The sequence below is a fragment of the Cervus elaphus genome, chromosome 7, assembly GCF_910594005.1.
Source record: "Cervus elaphus chromosome 7, mCerEla1.1, whole genome shotgun sequence".
NCBI lineage: Eukaryota > Metazoa > Chordata > Mammalia > Artiodactyla > Cervidae > Cervus > Cervus elaphus.
The window spans coordinates 25,484,798-25,503,743 of record NC_057821.1 but is presented as its reverse complement, the minus strand read 5'-3'; the positions used below and the strand labels follow the sequence as shown (position 1 = coordinate 25,503,743).

Below are 18,946 nucleotides of genomic sequence, written 5' to 3'. Positions count from 1 at the left end.
GGAAGGGGCGGGGCCAGAGCTGACAGACACACGGGTTCCCTGACTGTCCTCCCCCCCACCCCCACTCTGGTCTGTTCTCCACTGACATCAAAATATTTTTCTAAAATGCAAACCTGAGAATCACCACCCTGTTCTACCTCCCTCAGTGACTCCTGCTGCCCGCAGGGTGCCCTCCTTCCTTCCCTCCTCACCCCCTGGGTGCCAGTCCCACCACACAGGACATGTGGGGGTGGCCTCCTTCCTGCCTGGGCATCTTTGCTCCCTCCCAGGCCAGCTCCACCCCGGTGGCCACACTGAACTCTGTGCTCCCTGGGGAGAGCTGGACGTACCTCTTTGCTTCCCTCAGAGCCCTGTAAACCTCCAGTAACACTGAAGGCCACTGGCCTCCCTCAGCATCTGTAAGTTCCTGATGGGGGCCCGGCCCTGTGTATCCCCAGGGCGCCACCATGAATGGTTGTACCTCCACACACATCTCCATGGCCCAGGGGTCCGGGCTGTGGGAATTCCTCACAGTCCGCACCCACTCTCATCTGCCTGACAGCTCTATTCATTCATCCAAGTCTTCAAGACCAAGATGGTCATGTCACTCCAGTGCTATGGACAGACCTTGCTTTGATCCAAATGCAAATAAACCAACTGCACATAAGTCTTTATGAGACATTGGGAAAATTAGGATGCTGAATATTTAATCGAATGAATGAAATTGAATTATAAAAGATATAAATTATCAAATTTTAATGTGATAGAATAGTGTGATTTTCTTTAGAAAAAGAGTCCTTACCTCTTAGAGATAAATTTAATAATCGTGGGATGGATGCAGCCATGAGAAGTGTAGGATTTGCTGCACAGTAATCCTGAGCTGTGGGGAAGTAAGCAGGTCTGTGTGTTGGTTTTCCACGGTTGCTCTGTCAACTTACTACAATTAGGGGGGCTTAAAACAACATGGTGAATTCTCTCACACTTTTGGAGGCCTGAAGTCCTAGTTAAGGTACTACATTGACTCTGGACACTCTTGGGAGAAGTCTTCCCTGCCTCTTCTGGCTTCTGGTGACTTTTTGCATCCTTCCTTTCCATGACTTCCACTCATGGCCACATCACTTCAATCTCTGCCTCCATCTTCACATCACCCATATGGGTATGTCTGTGTATTTTCTCTTCTGCTATAAGCACACTTGTTGTTGGGTTTGGGTCTATCCACATAATCCAGGATAGTCTCATCTCAGGTTCCTTAATTACATTGGCAAAGACTCTTTCTCCGAATTTCGTCCCATCCAGAGGTTCCAGGTATTTAGACGTGGACTTTTTTTTTTCTTTTGGAGACCACCACTTTGGCTCAGATTGTAGAGAATTCGCCTGTAATTTTCTACAGGAGATCCAGTTTCAATCCCTGGGTCAGGAAGATCCCTTGGAGGATGGAATGGCAACCCACTCCAGTATTTTTGCCTTGAAAACCCCATGGACAGAGGAGCCTGGCAGGTACAGTCCATAGGGTAGCAAAGAGTCAGACACAACTAAACATGAACCCATGTCATACAATGCTTAGGCCATACTTATATGAAAAAATTATTTTTTATGTGTCTGAAGTTCATATCTAATTGGGTGTCCTATATTTTATCTGAAACTCAGTGTAAAAGTATTACAGAGGTCCATGTGAGCTTTCATGACCACAGGCCCCTGGTGTCCCCACAGTAGACACTTATCATCTGCTTTAGTCCCCGTCTCCAATTCGTGAAAGTCAGTTCAAGAGAAGTAAGTTTTCTCCAAAGGCCATCCTTCATTGACTGGCAAGAGGATACAATCAACTTGAAATATTGTGTTTAATCTTTAATTGCGATTTTGAAAAGAAGTTATTAACAAGTTATATCCTGATAAGAGGACAATTTGCCTTTTTCTTTTTTAATCTAGCATAGAACCAGTGACCCTGAGTACCATGGGATTCGCTTTTCCTTAACTGGACTCTGCCCCTTTCAGAGAGGAGGAGTCAGTCAGTCAACTGTAACAAGAGCTTATAAGCACATGTGAATTGGCACTGAGGTGCTGAGGCAAGTGGGAGACAGACTTTTGTAAGGTAAGCACTGATTTTGCATATCTGTATGATGTTTCCTTAGCACAAGAAAAACTGCTTCAGGCTCACATGTGCCTTCTTGCTGTGCTTAGGAGACATTTAAGTTGTTTAGTCAATTGCTGTTGGATAAAGAAATGTAAAAATGAAGAATGTAGAAAACTAAGCCTGAGAATTTAGATCTGAGAAAAATTAATGATATGAAGAGAAAAAAGAATGGCAGCATTTTAGATAATCAGAGAGTGTGACCAGTACAAGAAAGGCGTGTAGGTGTTTATGCTAAAGTTGCCTGCTCCGTAGACACAGTCAACAAACAGCAGGTGCGAATTGCAATGTGGTAATACTATGTGGACTTTGGAAACACAAAATTAAGATTTAATTATAAGAGGAATAACTAAGTTATTGCCAGCAAAACTGGATTTTAACTCAGTCTTTGCTGTGATTAGCCAATAGGCAAGTCCCCCTCTATCTCTCTTGGAGCTCAAGCAACTCATGGGAAACCTAGAAATTGGCTGGAGCAGGTTTTATCAACCTTGGCCCTATTGACATTTCAAGCTGGGTAATTCTTTGTTGCGGGGACCTGTCCTGTATATAGTCTTTTTTTTTTTTTTTTTTTTAGTAAAAAATATTTGCTATAGAAATGTATATTGAATTAGACTTAAGGAATGTACTTGACAACAGTGTTAACATATAGATTGATATTTCTTCAAATGTGCAAACTTGACACCTCTCAGATACTTGCAGTGCTAGTTTAAAAGTTTTAAAAGAAACTGTCACTTCATCAATATGGTTGACACAATGAAGATTAATAATCTCACTTTCCATTTCACTCTGTATTTGTAGAAAGAACAGAGGGTGTGGGAGAGGTTCCTTCCTCATCCAGTGACAGGCTGGAAAGTAGAATAGAAGATATACGTGGCTACAGGAGAATTAGTATATTTTACAAAATACCTTATCCTGGAAGATTACATAGTTTAGTAGCCAGCTGCATCAATCATAGATGTTTCTAACTAAATATCCAATAAAAGTGTCTGTTAAGATAAGAGGGTCATAGGATAAATTGAGAAAGTAGCAATGACATTATACACTACCATGTGTAAAATAGGAAACAGTGGGAAGCTGCTATATAACACAGGGAGCCCAGCCTGGCGTTCTGTGATGAGCTAAGGGTGGTGGGATGGGAGTGGGGAGGGAGGCTCTAGAGGGAGGGGATATATATATATATATATGTATATATATATATATATATTTATATATAAAATTGTGACTGATTCCAGCTATTGTACAGCAGAAATCAATACAACATTATGAAGCAATTATCTTCCAATTAAAAATTTTTTAATTAAATAAAAAAAGACAACAGGGTTGATGGAAAAAGCTGGATACAGTGCAGACTGAGGAGTAACGAGCAGTCAGACGCACATGGGAGGCAGCCCCACCACCCCCAGCATCAGAGGCACCTCTGGCCTCTCGCCAATGATGTGGCACCCTCCCACCTAGTTTTCACAACGAACAATGTCCTCAGGCGTTGCCAAATGTCCTCTGGGCTGGGGGAGCAAAATCAGCTCCCGTTAAGAATCACTGGTTCATGTGACTTTTCAGACTCTTAAACACAGGAAGTCTGGATGTGAAAACTAGGTAACACAGGAGCAGAGAATTAACTTCCAAAAGTAAAGAAATTCACCTGACTGGAGGGTACAAGTCATTCGAATCAGAATGCAGGAGTGAACAACACACTGTTACAAGTATTACTATTGGGGGTAAATCAAAAGCCTGAAGCAAGAGAGGTTCGGTGAGATCCTGTGAAAGTCCTAGAGTTGTCCAGGGTATGGCAATTCACAGGGGAAATATGGTACCTAAGCCTGAAAAGAGAAGATACGGAGAGTGGGATGAGAAGTACTGTGCAAGATGCTACCGAGAGCAACGTTTGGATGGGGATGAGGTTTGACCCCATGAGAGTCACTGACTTGGACGCTGAGATACTGTGGAGCTGGGGCCAACCAGGGAAGGCGGGCAACACCCTCTGCTTTCTCAGCCTGCAGCCTCTCTCCTTGTTCTGACTTGCTTGGCTGAGAGAATCACGGTCCTTGGGGTGGAACCAATTCAAGTGAAGGCATTGCAGGGCTCTTTGTGTGGTGTCAGTTGTCTACAAACCCATTTTTCTAACTAGATTTCAGCCCCTCCAGGGCAGGGACCACATCAGATTCCTCTTGTGTTCCCCACCAGCCATCATTTCTTAGTGCAGGCAACTGCTCAATGAGTGTTGGTTGAAAAGGTTTGAAGGAAACTTGTTGAGAAGGAAATCCGTGGACAGGTCAACCAGAAAGAAGATGCTGAAGAAAGATCAATGAAGGAACAGGAGGGTGGAGAGAAGGGTATTGAGACTGAGACCCTGAACTCCTGCTATAAAAAGGGGTGGGTTTCCCATTGCCGTGGCTGGAACCCATTCCAAGGGGCTGGGTGGTGGGGGGGAGCAGAAGATTCCAGACAGTCCAGATCAGGGAGTGAGTGGGAGGGGAAAGGCCTGGGGGATAGGCAGGCAGGGTGTATGGTTCAGGGGCAGAACCAGGGGTCCACTTCAGTCTTGAGGTTTCAAAAGGCTGTGCCAGACCTCGCTGAACCTTTGCCAGAAGGTTCCTCCAATCCAGGTTAACTAATCCGTGAGCATCACTGATCTTTCACACAAGACAAATAAAAAGAGAACCAGTATATAAAGTAGCTGACAAAATCTGGATATATATAAAATCCTGTTCCTCCTAGAGCTATAGGGGCTGAAGCGACTTAGCACAGCAGAGCATAGCGCGAGATCTGGAAGTCAAGAGGGAGACAGACAGACAGACAGAGAGAAGACTCACGTGCTGCCCAGTGGGCTCACTCACCCATCTCCCAGGAACTGGGAGCAGAACGGAAGCTGGATTTGCTGCTCCCTGTTATGAATTTTGTATGCCTTATCTAGTTTAATTTTCTCAACAGCCCTCACTAGTAGACATAGCTGTATTTCGAAAGGTACAGAGATTAAATAACTCCCCTGGGTTTATTTACCTTATAAGAAAAGGAGTTGGGCTTTGTCTCTAAGCCTTTCTTTCTGCTGAGAAATGCTGTCGTTAGGAGTCCCCCTCCCACCTACGCCCTGATATACAGCTCCTTTAGTTCACACTGGAATTATCCCAAGACACATTTCTTTTCAGAGAATATAACCCTATCTCCTTATGAAGGTCAAATGTAGTTATACCAGTGCTCAGGATACTCACAGTAAGTTTTTAAGGTCTGGGGTAAAGTAAGGTACGTTTTTATCCATTTTCCTCATATCAAGCCCCTAAGAATCAGCTAACAGAATTAACGTTTCCTTCTCTCCTATTTAACTGTTAATTGACTAATGGATTCTGAATGGGGAACAAGCTAATATTGAGGGTCTCAGAGACCAGCAGAGAGGGGGCATAAGCATTACATGGTTGGGGGGAGCCCCAGACCAGAAGCCAGAAGATGTCTTCAAAGGACCTCAGTGCTCACAAAACAAGTGAGCTAGGAGAGCAGCTTCAGCTCTTTGAACTTGAGTTTCCTCCTCCTGACAATACAATACTAGAAGCCATTTCCAGGGGATGTTTTGAGGGTGGACACACTTGGCTAGATATTGAGTGTGAATCGGGAACACACATGTGTGACTGATGATAAGTCACTGAATCTCTCTAGTTCTCATTTTCTGGGGGCCAGGAAGTTTATATCACGTTTGCCCCAGGCTTCAAAAGGTGAAGAAAGTTACTTATAAGAAAGATATAATAAAGTATTATGTAAGTTAAAGCTTCATTTCCCTTTGTAATGTGATCCTTGGTCACTGGATAAGGGAGTTTAGTGTGAGCGTGACTTGTGACTTCCACTTCACAGTGACACCCTTCTCAGAATTCTGCTGAATCACAGCTTCTCTGTTCCCCATGATAAGTACGATATACACAATCTCCAACTTCAAGACAGACGAGTTAAGTATGTTTCCAAGGGATCGTTTATTTTCCAAAGGTTAGACCATTGATTTCACATTAAAAATGTGGATATTGAAATAAAAAAGTAAACCAAAACTAAATAAATTTTTTAAAATGTGGATATGGAAAACATTTTTTAATCTAAAATTCAAGTTATTCATACTTTATCAGCTAAAGAAAGGTATATTTTTATCCCAAACTCCTCAACAAAAAGTTGCAAGATCTTAATGTTTTCTAAACAGAGCTGGGATTTGGATAGAAAATGCAGCTGTTTCTTCCTATGTTCTGGCTTTGGGGCTCCTGCTTTTAGTAAGTCCTGTATGTTTCCATTCACTCCCAGGAGAGAACAATTGGTTTGGTCATAATGTTTGCATTTTCCTGTAACATCTTACAGAAAAACCCAAAAGAACTTTTAGGCCAACCCAATAATTTCTGTCCATCGTTGGAGCCTTTCAGTTTCATCCTCTGGTTCCCTGCTACGTCCACTCCACACACAGGCTGCTGTAGTCCAGGGGCTTTCAAACTTCACTGACCTGAAAAGACCCAAGAATCTCTAACCAACACCATGACCAAATGAGTGTGCCCATGTGCTTTCTGCCACCCAAACATACAATGCACACATAGCTGAAACGAAAAACTCATGAATCAATGCTTTATTTTAAAAACTGGAAAATTTCACAGTCCACTGAAGGATTGTCATGCCTATTTTGAAAAACGTCAATATGAAAAATGAAGCCAAGACTTGGGTTCATATAGAAATGGGTTTGAATCCCAAGGTAGCTACCTACTTTGTGCAAGTTACCCTAGAAACCTCAGTATTCCCCAACTGCAAAATGAGAGCAATGGCAACTTCATAGCAGGTGATTCTTGTAGGGTTAAATGAAGACAAATTTGTGAGAATGCACAGGGCATGACAGACAGAACAATTGTCAGCTTCACCTAGACAGTACAGCTAATACAGAAATATCCCTTTCTCTGGATACAGAATGTACGGATAGAGATAAAATATACAATTTCAAGAAAATGGAAGTATTTGGTATCCTGTGTAGGTGGAAAGACTCAGGATCTTTCTAGTAACAGTTAAGCACATTGAGCTCTAATTTCAACTTTTGAACAAATGCAGCATAATAGCCAACGAGCTGAACATGGACTCTGTCTCCTCCTCCTGTTTGTGAAGTCCTCTGGCTCCAAGGCCCCTCCTTCCCAGGCTCCCAGGGCCTACACATATGTGGGTTCCTGCCCTGCCCTGGTTTTAATCCTGGGTGTGGATTTCCATGAATGTTATTTAAGCTCTGAGGTCCATTTCATCAACTGAAAAATGGAGTTAATAATTATTTCATGGGATTCTTGTGAGGATTAAAGATATAATGTACTCAAAGTGGTCAGCATTCAGTTCAGTTCAGTTCAGTCACTCAGTTGTGTCCGACTTTTGCGACCCCATGGACTGCAGCACGCCAGGATTCCCTGTCCATCACCAATTCCTGGAGCCTACTAAAACTCATGTCCATCGCATTGGTGATGCCATCCAACCATCCCATCCTGGGTCATCCCCTTCTCCTCCTGCCTGAAATCTTTCCCAGCATCAGGGTCTTTTCCAACGAGTCGGTTCTTCGCATCAGGTGGCCAAAGTATTGGAGCTTCAGCTTTCAGCATCAGTCCTTCCAATGAATATTCAGGACTGATTTCCTTTAGGATGGATGGGTTGGATCTCCTTGCTGTCAAAGGGTCTCTCAAGAGTCTTCTCCAACACCACAGTTAAAAAGCATCAATTCTTCGGTGCTCAGCTTTCTTTATGGTCCAACTCTCACATCCATACATGACTACTGGAAAAACCAGATTTAACTAGATGGACCTTTGTTGGTAATGTCTCTGCTTTTTAACATGCCATTTAGGTTGGTCATAGCTTTTCTTCCAAGGAGCAAGCGTCTTTTAATTTCATGGCTGCAATCATCATCTGCAGTGATTTTGGAGACTCAAAAATAAAGTATCTCACTGTTTCCATTATTTCCGCATCTATTTGCCATGAAGTGATGGGACTGGACGCCATGGTCTTAGTTTTCTGAATGTTGAGTTTTAAGCCAACTTTTTCACTCTCCTCTTTCACTTTCTTCAAAAGGCTCTTCAGTTCTTTTTGGCTTTCAGCCATAACGGTGGTGTCATCTGCGTATCTGAGGTTATTGATATTTCTCCCGGCAATCTGATTCCAGCTTGTGCTTCATCCAGCCTAGGATTTCACATGATGTACTGTTTATATAAGTTAAATAAACAGGGTGACAATATGCAGGCTTGACGTACCCCTTTCCCGATTTGGAACCAGTCTGTTTTTCCATGTCCAGTTCTAACTGTTGCTTCCTGACCTGCATACAGATTTCTCAGGAGGCAGGTAGCATTGGGGCAGGACTATTAGGAGTTTTGCAATAAATACTAGTTCTCTAATCCTTCCCCTCCCTGACACCCACCCATGCATCCATACCACAGACTCACCTCTTAGCCTGCCAAGAAAATCAGATTTAACCCAGTGGAGACTGGAGAATGGTTTGGTGGAATTTCCCACAGGTGGCTATTGAGAGTGGGAATTTGGGCCAAGGAAGACATTCCAGGGACTCTTCCAATTGCCATGAGGAAGGCCGATTCTTCAGCATTGTGGTACTGTTCAGCCATATATCATAAAGGCACTTGCTTCTATGCTTTTATTTTTGTTTATTCATTCATTCATTTGTTGGTTCATTAAGGGCTAGAGAAACCAGGAGACTGCCACCATGTCAGGGAAGCCCATTCTTCACTATTTCAATGGACGCGGCAGAATGGAGTGCATTCGGTGGCTCCTGGCTGCAGCTGGAGTGGAGGTAGGTTTCACCTTCTGTTGGATCTAAATTGCCCGTGCCTGCCTAGTCACTCAGTCATGTCCAACTCATTTTGATCCCCTAGGCCATAGCTGCTGGGCTCCTCTGTCCCTGAGATTCTTCAGGCAAGAACACTGGAGTGGGTTTCCATTTCCTACTCCAGGGAAACTGACTGTATCAAACTATTTTTCTCACAGAGGTGATTTTCCTTATTAAATGACCTGCTAAGAATTTTGCATTAAAAATGTTTATTAGGTATTAGATGAACAGATTTTTATTGAAATTTCTTCTTCTCAAGGATAATAAAAAATAGAAATAAATTTGTGTTTTTATTTGTTTTTGGCTGTGAGGCTTGCAGGATTTTAATTTTCTGACCAGAGATCAAAAGCAGACCTACAGCAGTGAAAGCCAGTGCCTTAACCACTGAATTGTCAGAAAATTTTCTGAATTTTGATTTTTAAAACTGTAAAATATTTATTACATTGATGCAACAGTTAGAAACATGAATATTAATATCAATTGGTATAATAAGTATTGCTAATATGTCAGGCATTTTAATGTATTGTGGTTAGTTTTAAAATAAGTTTAATGATCTAGTAACATACCATGAAGTATTTAAAGATGAAATATCTGGGATTTGTTTCTAAATTAGTACCAGAGAGAGGGGTGTAACAATTGGATGTCTTGCGATTGGGTTGAGCTGATAATTATCGAAGCTGGTTGAAGGTTACAAGGAGCATCATCGTATTTTTTATTTTGTGCATGCCACAAATTTCCATAATAAAAAGAAAAAATATACATATTAGAAAAGAAATGTAATTAAAGTTAAAACATAAGCCAGAAATATAGAGCTGTGCAGACTGTAACAAACTGCCTGTTGGATTTAATGCATTCACTCAGCAATGAATTTGTTGAGCACCTTGAAATGCCAAGTTTCATGCCAGGTCCTAGAGACACATGAATGGTCAAACAGACACAGTTCCTACCCTCAGGCCGCTTACACTATAGGGAGGATGCAGACAAGTATGTGGGTGATTAAAAGAGGAGTGGGAGCACCTAGGAGGACACCCAAGACTTGAGTGAAAAAACGCCATAGTCTCAGTAGTAAATGGATAGGTTTCTGTGGGATCCTGTTGAGTGCTGCCCTCTAGAGGTGTCACTCAGAAAAGCAGTTCTCAGCCCAGGTCAGAGTTCAGTTCAGTCGCTCAGTCCTGTCCGGGTCAGAGGGACCCAGCAACTCTGTGAGGGTTTCCTGGGGAGGGAGTCATGGACAGAGTTCAGAGATCTGGTCCCTTAGCAGAGAGCAGTAAAAGAGGGCTTCAGGTGAGGTGGCATCCTGCAAAGGGAACCTCTAGTGTGCTCCCTTAGCTTCCTAAAAACATGTTTACCTAAGCCTCAGATTATACACTCTCGATTGCTTCAGGAATGCAGGGCAGGTTAGCCTGGTCCATTCTCAAGTGTGTAAAGAAATAGGTACACAGAAAATTCCAACAGTGCCGTTCTAGGTTGTTTAATTTCTATAAATGAACAATCAACATTTTTCACTGCGGTCCAGACTTGGAGTTCAAGAATGTGTTCGGAGTCCCTGGGTGGGATGAGTTCAGCACAGGACAGTGAAGCAGGGGGAGACTCTGAGAGCATCCAGGCTTCCTTTTGACCAAAGAGCATTGAAATTCTGGGTTCTCTGGGCCCAGAGCCTGATTCTCACAATCCCATTCATCTCCATCAGTTTTACAAGAAACAGCCCACCAGCCAGCCCCTCCTCACAATGACCACCCATCCATCCATCGCCTCTTAGGGTTGTCTTGAACTGGGTGCTTTATAAATTGTTGCCCACACACTCACTATCTGTACGGTCTCACCCTGTGGAATAATGTCGATCTACAATAAACTACTCCACTGAGTCAGTTAGAAATCCCCAATTCTCAAACTTTTCACAATCAAGACCCTAGTTTACAATAAAAAAATTGAATGGAGGGAGGTAATATACAGCAGAGGCCCCTGGTGGCAGCCTCTTGGGAGTCAATGGCCCCATGGATACCCCATGCTAGGGGATACCCCAAAATCCTGTCCTGGTCTCACAGGGAGAGAAAGGCTTTCCAGAGACATTAAAACTCCAAAACTAGAACTTCCCAGTCCCTTCCCTCCAGTGACATTCCCCTCCCCCCAAATCATTACCTAATCACTGACAGAGGTGGGGACAAGGTAGAGGTGAATTAACCTGCAAAATAAGCAGTTATTTGCTGCAACCCACACTTTTATCTTGGTGGCTCTAATCTAAATCTCCAAATGGCCTTGATCACTGTCCTCTGTGCACCCCACCAAACTTGGAAATCCTACATTCTCCATAGTGGGCAGCAGACAGAGGCCAGGCGAGTTCAGCAATGCTACAGAATGAAATAACAAAAACTCATCGACTATTTCTGCTTTTCAGTTTGAAGAGAAACTTATAGAAAAACCAGAAGACTTGGATAAGTTAAAAAATGGTAAGCCCAAGAACTAAATTCCTCTGATGGGAGTATCCACTAGAAGTCTTAAGTTGAGGTTTCAATACCACCAATGTGCTGTGTGTGTGTGGTGGGAGTGGGGTTAGTAGAAAGGGAGAAATATGGTTAAAGGTAAGAGGCAGGTCTCCCTGAAAAGGTCTTGCAACTCACTCGGGACTAGGAAGGGCTGGAACTCAAGTGTTTGTTAAAGGAGCCAGCCCCAGTGCCCGTGAATGCTCTCTCTGAGTTCTCTCTGCCTTTCTGCACCATGAGTGACCACACAGCGCTCCCACCTAAAGTCAGGAAAAGGTGAAGATCTGAGAAAAGAGGGGAGAAAAAGGTCCAGAAGTTGCTGTGCGTCCGGGTTTGGCAAAGTAACATCCTAGCAATAATGTAGACTCGGTGAGCAGGGAAAAGGCAAACTCTCAACACATGTCTTATGTGTTCTGAGATTTTCTCTGAACTTCCATTAAATGGCAACTGGTTGGCACACTTGTTGCAGCCTCTTCCAGCTTCTTTCTAAAACATACATGAAGACAAATCAGTCCAGATTTACAAGGGATCGCCCATATGTCTGAATGGGAAATAAAAAGATAAATGAAATGATAGGTTAGAAAGTAAAAGGCAAACAAAATGCCATCCTGCTTAAGTGTACCAGATCATTTTAGTGTTTCACTTTATATCTTCAGTTATTTCAGCAAACATTTGTTCATCTTAAAAGGTTGTAACATATTCAACATTTCACCCTTCTTTTTTTCTTTCAAAAGATGGGAGTTTGTTGTTCCAGCAAGTGCCAATGGTTGAAATTGATGGGATGAATCTGGTGCAGACCAGAGCCATTCTCAACTACATTGCCACCAAATACAACCTCTACGGGAAAGACATAAAGGAGAGAGTCCTGTACGGTACTTTTTAGTTTTTTCACCAACAACTAATAGGAACAATTTAGGTCCTTCCCTGACTAAGCAGGATCAAGGCAGAGCATCATGACCAACATGATGGTTTAAGCCTTGTAGGGCGTAACAGCAAAGACCTATGAGTATGAGGGAAGAGCAAATAAACTTGGAGTGAAATCAACTGCCTATGGAAGAGGATACCATCCACGGATATAGCACAGTGACAAGGTTTCCAAACATGGATGGTCTGTGAAGTCAAGAGGATGGTAGAACCAAGACTCCAGGGGCTCAGGCTATTTTGAGCTGGACACCCACCAATAGCCAGAGACAAGGGACAAAGCATCTGAGTGTCTAGAAGATAAAGCTTAGAAAGGGAAGGATCTAAAGAAGTTGGTTCTTGAATTTTAAAAATTCTAAGAATGATGACCAGGAACTTAATTTATTAACACTTTATATGGACTGGCCACTTGACAAGGGTTAGCAGAGGTTGAGCTCAATATGGTAAGGTTACATCAAGCATTTTGATATAGCTTTAGTTGGCCAGATTTTTCAGTACAACTGTATCCTGGGGGTTAGGGGTATTCTCTCTGTTGTGATGGGACTACATGATTGAAATTAAAATCTTGTAAGGTACTTCCCAGGCAGCATTAACAGTAAATAACCTGCTTGCAATGCAGGAGACATAAGAGACCTGGGTTTGATCCCTGGGTCGGGAAGATCCCCTGGAGGAGGGCATGGCAACCCATACTAGTATTCTTGCCTGGAGAATAATCCCACGGACAGAGGGGCCTGGTGGGCTAGAGTCCACACAGTTACAAAGAGTCGGCCACGTCTGAAGCGACTTGGCACTCAAGGACCTACTGCAGTTTCTCTAAAAGTTAAACATAGAGTTACCATATGACTCAGCAATCAATTCCTTTCAAGAGGATTAAAAACACCCCCACACTAAAATTTATCCTCAGAAGTTCATAGCACTGTTGTTCATAATCAATAATTGGAATCAACAAACGTGTCCATTAACTGATGAATGATGGAACAAAAGTTGGTACAGCCATACAGTAGGATGTTATTTGGCCATGAAAAGGAATGAAAGGTACAGTCTTGAGAAATTCAAACAAAACCAGAGTCTGACAATAGTAAATGGAGAGTGTTATGGAAATGGATTCTATGGGAAATAACTGGAGGAAGTGTTGGTATTGGGACTTTAAATGGGCCTGGTGTTGTAATAGGATGAGAGAGGAAGAGGGATGTGCCTGGGACAGAGGTGCCAGGACTCTGTCTCAATGTGACTGAGATGGTACTAATGCATCACACTAACCATGCTCAGACCACGTCACAGCAGAGGTGGCAAACCCAGGTGTGGTCCCAGTGTTTACCTGCTCTGATTCCACCGGATTCTCTCATGCCTGTGACTATGGATGGGTCACTGATGTGCTCCATCTCTATATTTGGTTATGTAAATAACAAAAAGATTACACATATGTTTACCTTGATGCTAAAATTAATTTTGAAAAACAGAGCTAAATGACTGGCATAGAAAAGTGCACCCAATGGAGGAGAATTACTTTGCTACCTCTCGATGTCTCTTTCTTACCCATTCCAAAAATCTAAGGCAGCAGACATTTGACAAAATGGTTACTTTGTCTTTTCAGGATTGATATGTATTCAGAGGGTGTGGCAGATTTGGGTGAAATGATCATGCTTTTGCCACTGTGCCCAGCTGCTGAAAAAGATGCCAAGGTGACCCTCATCCGAGAAAAGACAACAAACCGTTTTCTCCCTGCATTTGAAAATGTAAGTGGACTCTTCAGCATTTCTGGCATTGAGATCAGGGAACAAAGAAAAGTAATGTGCAGGCATGGCCGGGGCATTAACCTTCACCTCTGTGAGCCTTTCTGCATACTAATGTAGTACTCTGACTCTCAGGGTACTTTATAAAAATTGAATGTGAGGAAGAATTGTAGTACTAGTTTTACCCAAGTTATCATTTTTCAGCCAAATTTCTATTTACTCAAACCCAATCTGGTATTCTCTACTCAATGGAATTTCATGGTTATACTTTGAGCTTGGACTATGGAAGCTCTGAGAGCCACACTGGAGCCTGGAGTAGATGGATCCTCAGAACACAGTGTAGGGTCTTTGATCCAAGAGAAGCATGATGTCAGCAATACATCAGAAAATATTCTGGTGTCATGTGTAGGGAGACATGAGACCAGCTGCTTGTCAGGAGAATGTGGTTGTGTTTTGGGATGACTGACATGTATCTAAATATATGGGGGCAGTGGGGTGGAGAGAAAGAGACAGAGAAAAATTGTTCAGGAAAAAATAATCTAGATATTTTAGGACATGACTCTCAGAATTTTGAAGAAAGTGAAATAAAATCAATAAAGTAGTATTCCATCATTATGCCTAGTACATATTTTAGTTTACTTTGTTTGAACGTTTCATGATCAAAACTACCTGAAATCATGTTCAACTAAAATCATGAACCACCCCCCCCCCAAAAAAAAAAAGATTGTAAGACCAGGAAATGAGGAGAGCAAAAGAGATGAGAAGGAATACAGAGTCTGCATTAGTTTGCTCAGGGTTGTAGAAGGCTGTCATGAAGATGGAGACACTGCCCAAGGATGAGGGAGAGAAGGACAGAGAGAGATTGATGAAGGGTCATGTTGTGAAGTTCAGGGCTGCACACTTGAGGGTGTGGGGTCAACAAAAACACGGTGCAGAATGTGCTAAGGCCTTGGCCCAGTGGGAGAAGAAGTAAGGCAGCCACAGCGAGGTGGGAACAGGAAAAGGAAATGGTGGTCTGACTTCCACTGGGGATGAGGAGGGAACAGCAAGAACCTGCCTGGCCCATCTCTGAGTTGGAGGGAACAGAAGGTCTGAGGTTCCCACCCGCCCAGCGAGGGGCAGAGATGGAAGCGGGGCTGGGTGAGGGGCAGGGGAGAAGCAGGGTCCAGCCTGCCAGGACCTGTGCTCCTGATCTGACCCCTCCATTCGCCAGGTGCTGAAGAGCCATGGACAAGACTACCTAGTGGGTAACAAGCTGAGCAGGGCTGACATCCACCTGGTTGAACTTCTCTACTATGTGGAAGAGCTGGACCCCAGCCTTCTGGCCAACTTCCCTCTGCTGAAGGTGAGCTCTCCCATGGCCCTGGGGGCCAGACACACCCCACCTCGGCATCTGCTCTCTGGACCCTGAGACTGGAGTGCTAGGGTCCCCATCACTGTCTAGGCCTCGCTGCCCCCTGGTCTCCTCAGTTCACTCCAAGGCCCTGCTCTGGAGTGGGGAAAGAATCTATCAAGCCAAGGACACCAGAAGTGGACTCTGCCCCACGGAAAATGTCCTGCCTTTTACCAGGAGACAGACCCAGGACTGGATCTCTCTTGGTTGCTGTTCCACTTCAGCCTCTGTCCTCATTTCCTCTTTGCTTCCGTCTGTCCCACGTGTGTCCCTCTTTCCCTGAGCCTGTCTGAGTGTGTTTCCCACCATCTCCCTTCTTCCCCTCAATTCCTGTTCCTTCTCTCACACGGTGATTTCTCTCTGGGGGCAGATTGGTTCTGACTGACCTCACACATGACCTTTCATGTTTCCTGTCTTCAGTTCCAGCCCCGTCTCCTAGCTCTTCTTGTCTTGACATCCGGAGCCTTCATCTGTGCTAATACCTCACACACTTCTCTTTCTCACACTGCACTTAAGGGTCAACACGCTTGAGCGTAGGAAGATCGGGAAGCAGAATGGAGTGTTTCACTAAGACCTCTCTGGGGAAAACTGGGATGTCACTTTCCTGTCTCAAGGGGCTTCTCCTGGTGCTGATGGAGGGGCCTCGGCTGGCCCTTGTCTAGGAGGGTCTCAGAGTCCCTGCTGGCTTGCGTAGTGACAGGGCTGCTCTTTAGCTGCACGCTGAGCTGTGTTCTCATGCATTGCAGGCCCTAAAAGCCAGAGTCAGCAATCTCCCGGCCGTGAAGAAATTTCTGCAGCCTGGCAGCCAGAGGAAGCCTCCCACAGATGAGAAAAAAATAGAAGAAGCCAGGAAGGTTTTCAAGTTTTAGTAAAGCCAGCGGGGCTGCCCGGGACAAATCTTCTGAAATTTTCTAACAATAAAACAATAAAGCTCCTACAATAAAGCTCCTAAGAGATTTACTTCCAATGTGTTCTTTTTCACTACGATCTCCTTCTCACCTTTCTGGTTTGGAATTAAAAGACAAATAAGAACAGGAAACAGATTATATATTCCCTTAATATTTTCCAAGGATCATCCTATAACATCTGGCACATAGCCTATCAAAAGTGTAACAGTTTATATCTGACATTCTTAGGTTTTCACAGGAAAGAGCTACCTTTCTGGGGTCATGGTAGACAGACATTTTCTTTATTTCTTTGAGAGACATTTTCCATCTGATAATAAAAATGTCTTTTCTTATGCGTTTTTGAACAACTCTTTTGTCTACTGTGGGCTCTCCAGTGTTTGGGGAGGTGGGAAAGCAATTTAAGAACCCAGTGGACCCAAACTCTGTGCTCAGGGGACCTTGCTGTGGCTGCCTGGTCATCACAGCTCTGCTGCACAAGGCTCTGTGGGGCCCTGCACAGAGGCCTCACCCCCATTTGACGGCATCCCCCAGATTAGATCTCTATGACACAGGTGACGTGTGAATTTGATACAAATATATATGACGTCATTTCCCTTGGCCTCTCATGGAGCCAGACTAGTTCCAGGGAATTTGGGAAGGTGGATTTGGGCATGTACACTTAGGTTATATAAGATTTTCACAAAAACTGGTTGGGGTCCTTGGCTAAGAGGAGACTGCCTCACTCAGTAGAACAATGCAGATAGTGGAGTGCAGTTTATTAGCCCAGCGGGCCCAAGGCAGAGTCTCCTCTTAGCCAAGGACCCCGACCAGTTTTTGAGAAAGCCTTATATACCCTAAGTAAGGTTCCCTGAAACTAGTATGAACAAAGGAAAAGAAAGGTACGATCAAAGTTAACCTGTGATCATATGCCTTAAACCTAGGTAGTTAACAGTGGACAATTATCAATAGGCCTCTGGTCATACCCCAATAATCATAATAGAATTTATGATTCTGTTTGGTTACACAGATAATTAGGGTTTTCTTTTAGGTGATGGAGCGTTGATCCTTTATTGGACCAGAACCTGGTGGTCCGGAGTCGACGATGAGAGAGTGAAAGAAGGAAAGAGGCTAATATTCCCTGGGTTACGCAGCTGGCTTTCGTGCTCCGGGGAATCAGCCAGAAATAGAGAAATAGAGATCGAGAGAGAGAGAGAGAGAGAGAGAGAGAAAGAAAGAAAGAAAGACATGGGGACCCAAGCTCTGATGGAGCAAAGGTGTTTTAATCAACATGGTGTGGGCATATATACTGTCTTACAAGGTAGTTATTCTCAGCAGAGATAAAGATTAAAATTCCAGACTTACAAACCAGTCAGTTCAGTCACTCAGTCGTGTCCGACTCTTTGCGACATGAATCACAGCACGCCTGGCCTCCCTGTCCATCACCAACTCCCGGAGTTTATTCAAACTCATGCCCATCGAGTCGGTGAAGCCATCCAATCATCTTATCTTCTGTCATCCCCTTCTCCTCCTGCCCCCAATCCCTCCCAGCATCAGGGTCTTTTCCAGTGAGTCAACTCTTCACATGAGGTGGCCAAAGTATTGGAGTTTCATGTTCAGCATCAATCCTCCCAATGAACACCCAGGACTGATCTCCTTTAGGATGGACTGGTTTGATCTCCTTGCAGTCCAAGGGACTCTCAAGAGTCTTCTCCAACACCATAGTTCAAAAGCATCAATTTTTCAGCACTCAGCTTTCTTCACAGTCCAACTCTCACATCTATACACGACCACTGGAAAAACCATAGCCTTGACCAGACGGACCTTTGTTGGCAAAGTAATGTCTCTGCTTTTTAATATGCTATCTAGGTTGGTCATAACTTTCCTTCCAAAGAGTAAGCGTCTTTTAATTTCACGGCTGTAGTCACCATCTGCAGTGGTTTTGGAGCCCAAAAAAATAAAGTCTGACACTGTTTCTACTGTCTCCCCATTTATTTCCCATGAAGTGATGGGACCAGATGCCATGATCTTAGTTTTCTGAATGTTAAGCTTTAAGGAAACTTTTTCACTCTCCTCTTTCACTTTCATCAAGAGGCTTTTTAGTTCCTCTTCACTTTCGGCCATAAGGGTGGTGTCATCTGCATATCTGAGGTTATTGATATTTCTCCCAGCAATCTTGATTACAGCTTGTGCTTCTTCCAGCCCAGCGTTTCTCATGATGTACTCTGCATATAAGTTAAGTAAGCAGGGTGACAATACACAGCCTTGACGTACTCCTTTTCCTATTGGGAACCAGTCTGTTGTTCCATATCCAGTTCTAACTGTTGTTTCCTGACCTGCATACAGGTTTCTCAAGAGGCAGGTCAGCTGGTCTGGTATTCCCATCTCTTTCAGAATTTTCCACAGTTTATTGTGATCCACACAGTCGAAGGCTTTGGCATAGTCAATAAAGCAGAAATAGATGTTTTTCTGGAACTCTCTTGCTTTTTCAATGATCCAAAAGATGTTGGCAATTTGATCTCTGGTTCCTCTGCCTTTTCTAAAACCAGCTTGAACATCTGGAAGTTCACGGTTCACGTATTGCTGAAGCCTGGCTTGGAGAATTTTGAGCATTACT

At 43.6% G+C, this 18,946-nt stretch overlaps 1 protein-coding gene across 1 annotated transcript; it reads left to right on the top strand.

Annotated features, from left to right (window-relative positions):
* Positions 1 to 1,972: 1,972 nt before the first annotated feature.
* On the top strand, positions 1,973 to 16,405 carry LOC122697194 (glutathione S-transferase A1). Its single transcript, XM_043907726.1, has 7 exons — positions 1,973 to 2,068; positions 8,769 to 8,882; positions 11,314 to 11,365; positions 12,133 to 12,265; positions 13,914 to 14,055; positions 15,266 to 15,397; positions 16,192 to 16,405. Exons 2-7 carry the CDS (start codon positions 8,796 to 8,798, stop codon positions 16,312 to 16,314), a joined length of 669 nt encoding a protein of 222 aa, XP_043763661.1. The 5' UTR covers positions 1,973 to 2,068; positions 8,769 to 8,795; the 3' UTR covers positions 16,315 to 16,405.
* The last annotated feature ends 2,541 nt before the right edge of the window (positions 16,406 to 18,946 follow it).

Coding starts and splice junctions, on each gene's coding strand:
- LOC122697194 (XM_043907726.1), top strand. CDS start 8,796: ATGTCAGGGAAGCCCATTCTTCACTATTTCAATGGACGCGGCAGAATG. Junction 8,883..11,313: donor TGGCTGCAGCTGGAGTGGAG/GTAGGTTTCACC, acceptor TCTGCTTTTCAG/TTTGAAGAGAAACTTATAGA. Junction 15,398..16,191: donor CCAACTTCCCTCTGCTGAAG/GTGAGCTCTCCC, acceptor CATGCATTGCAG/GCCCTAAAAGCCAGAGTCAG.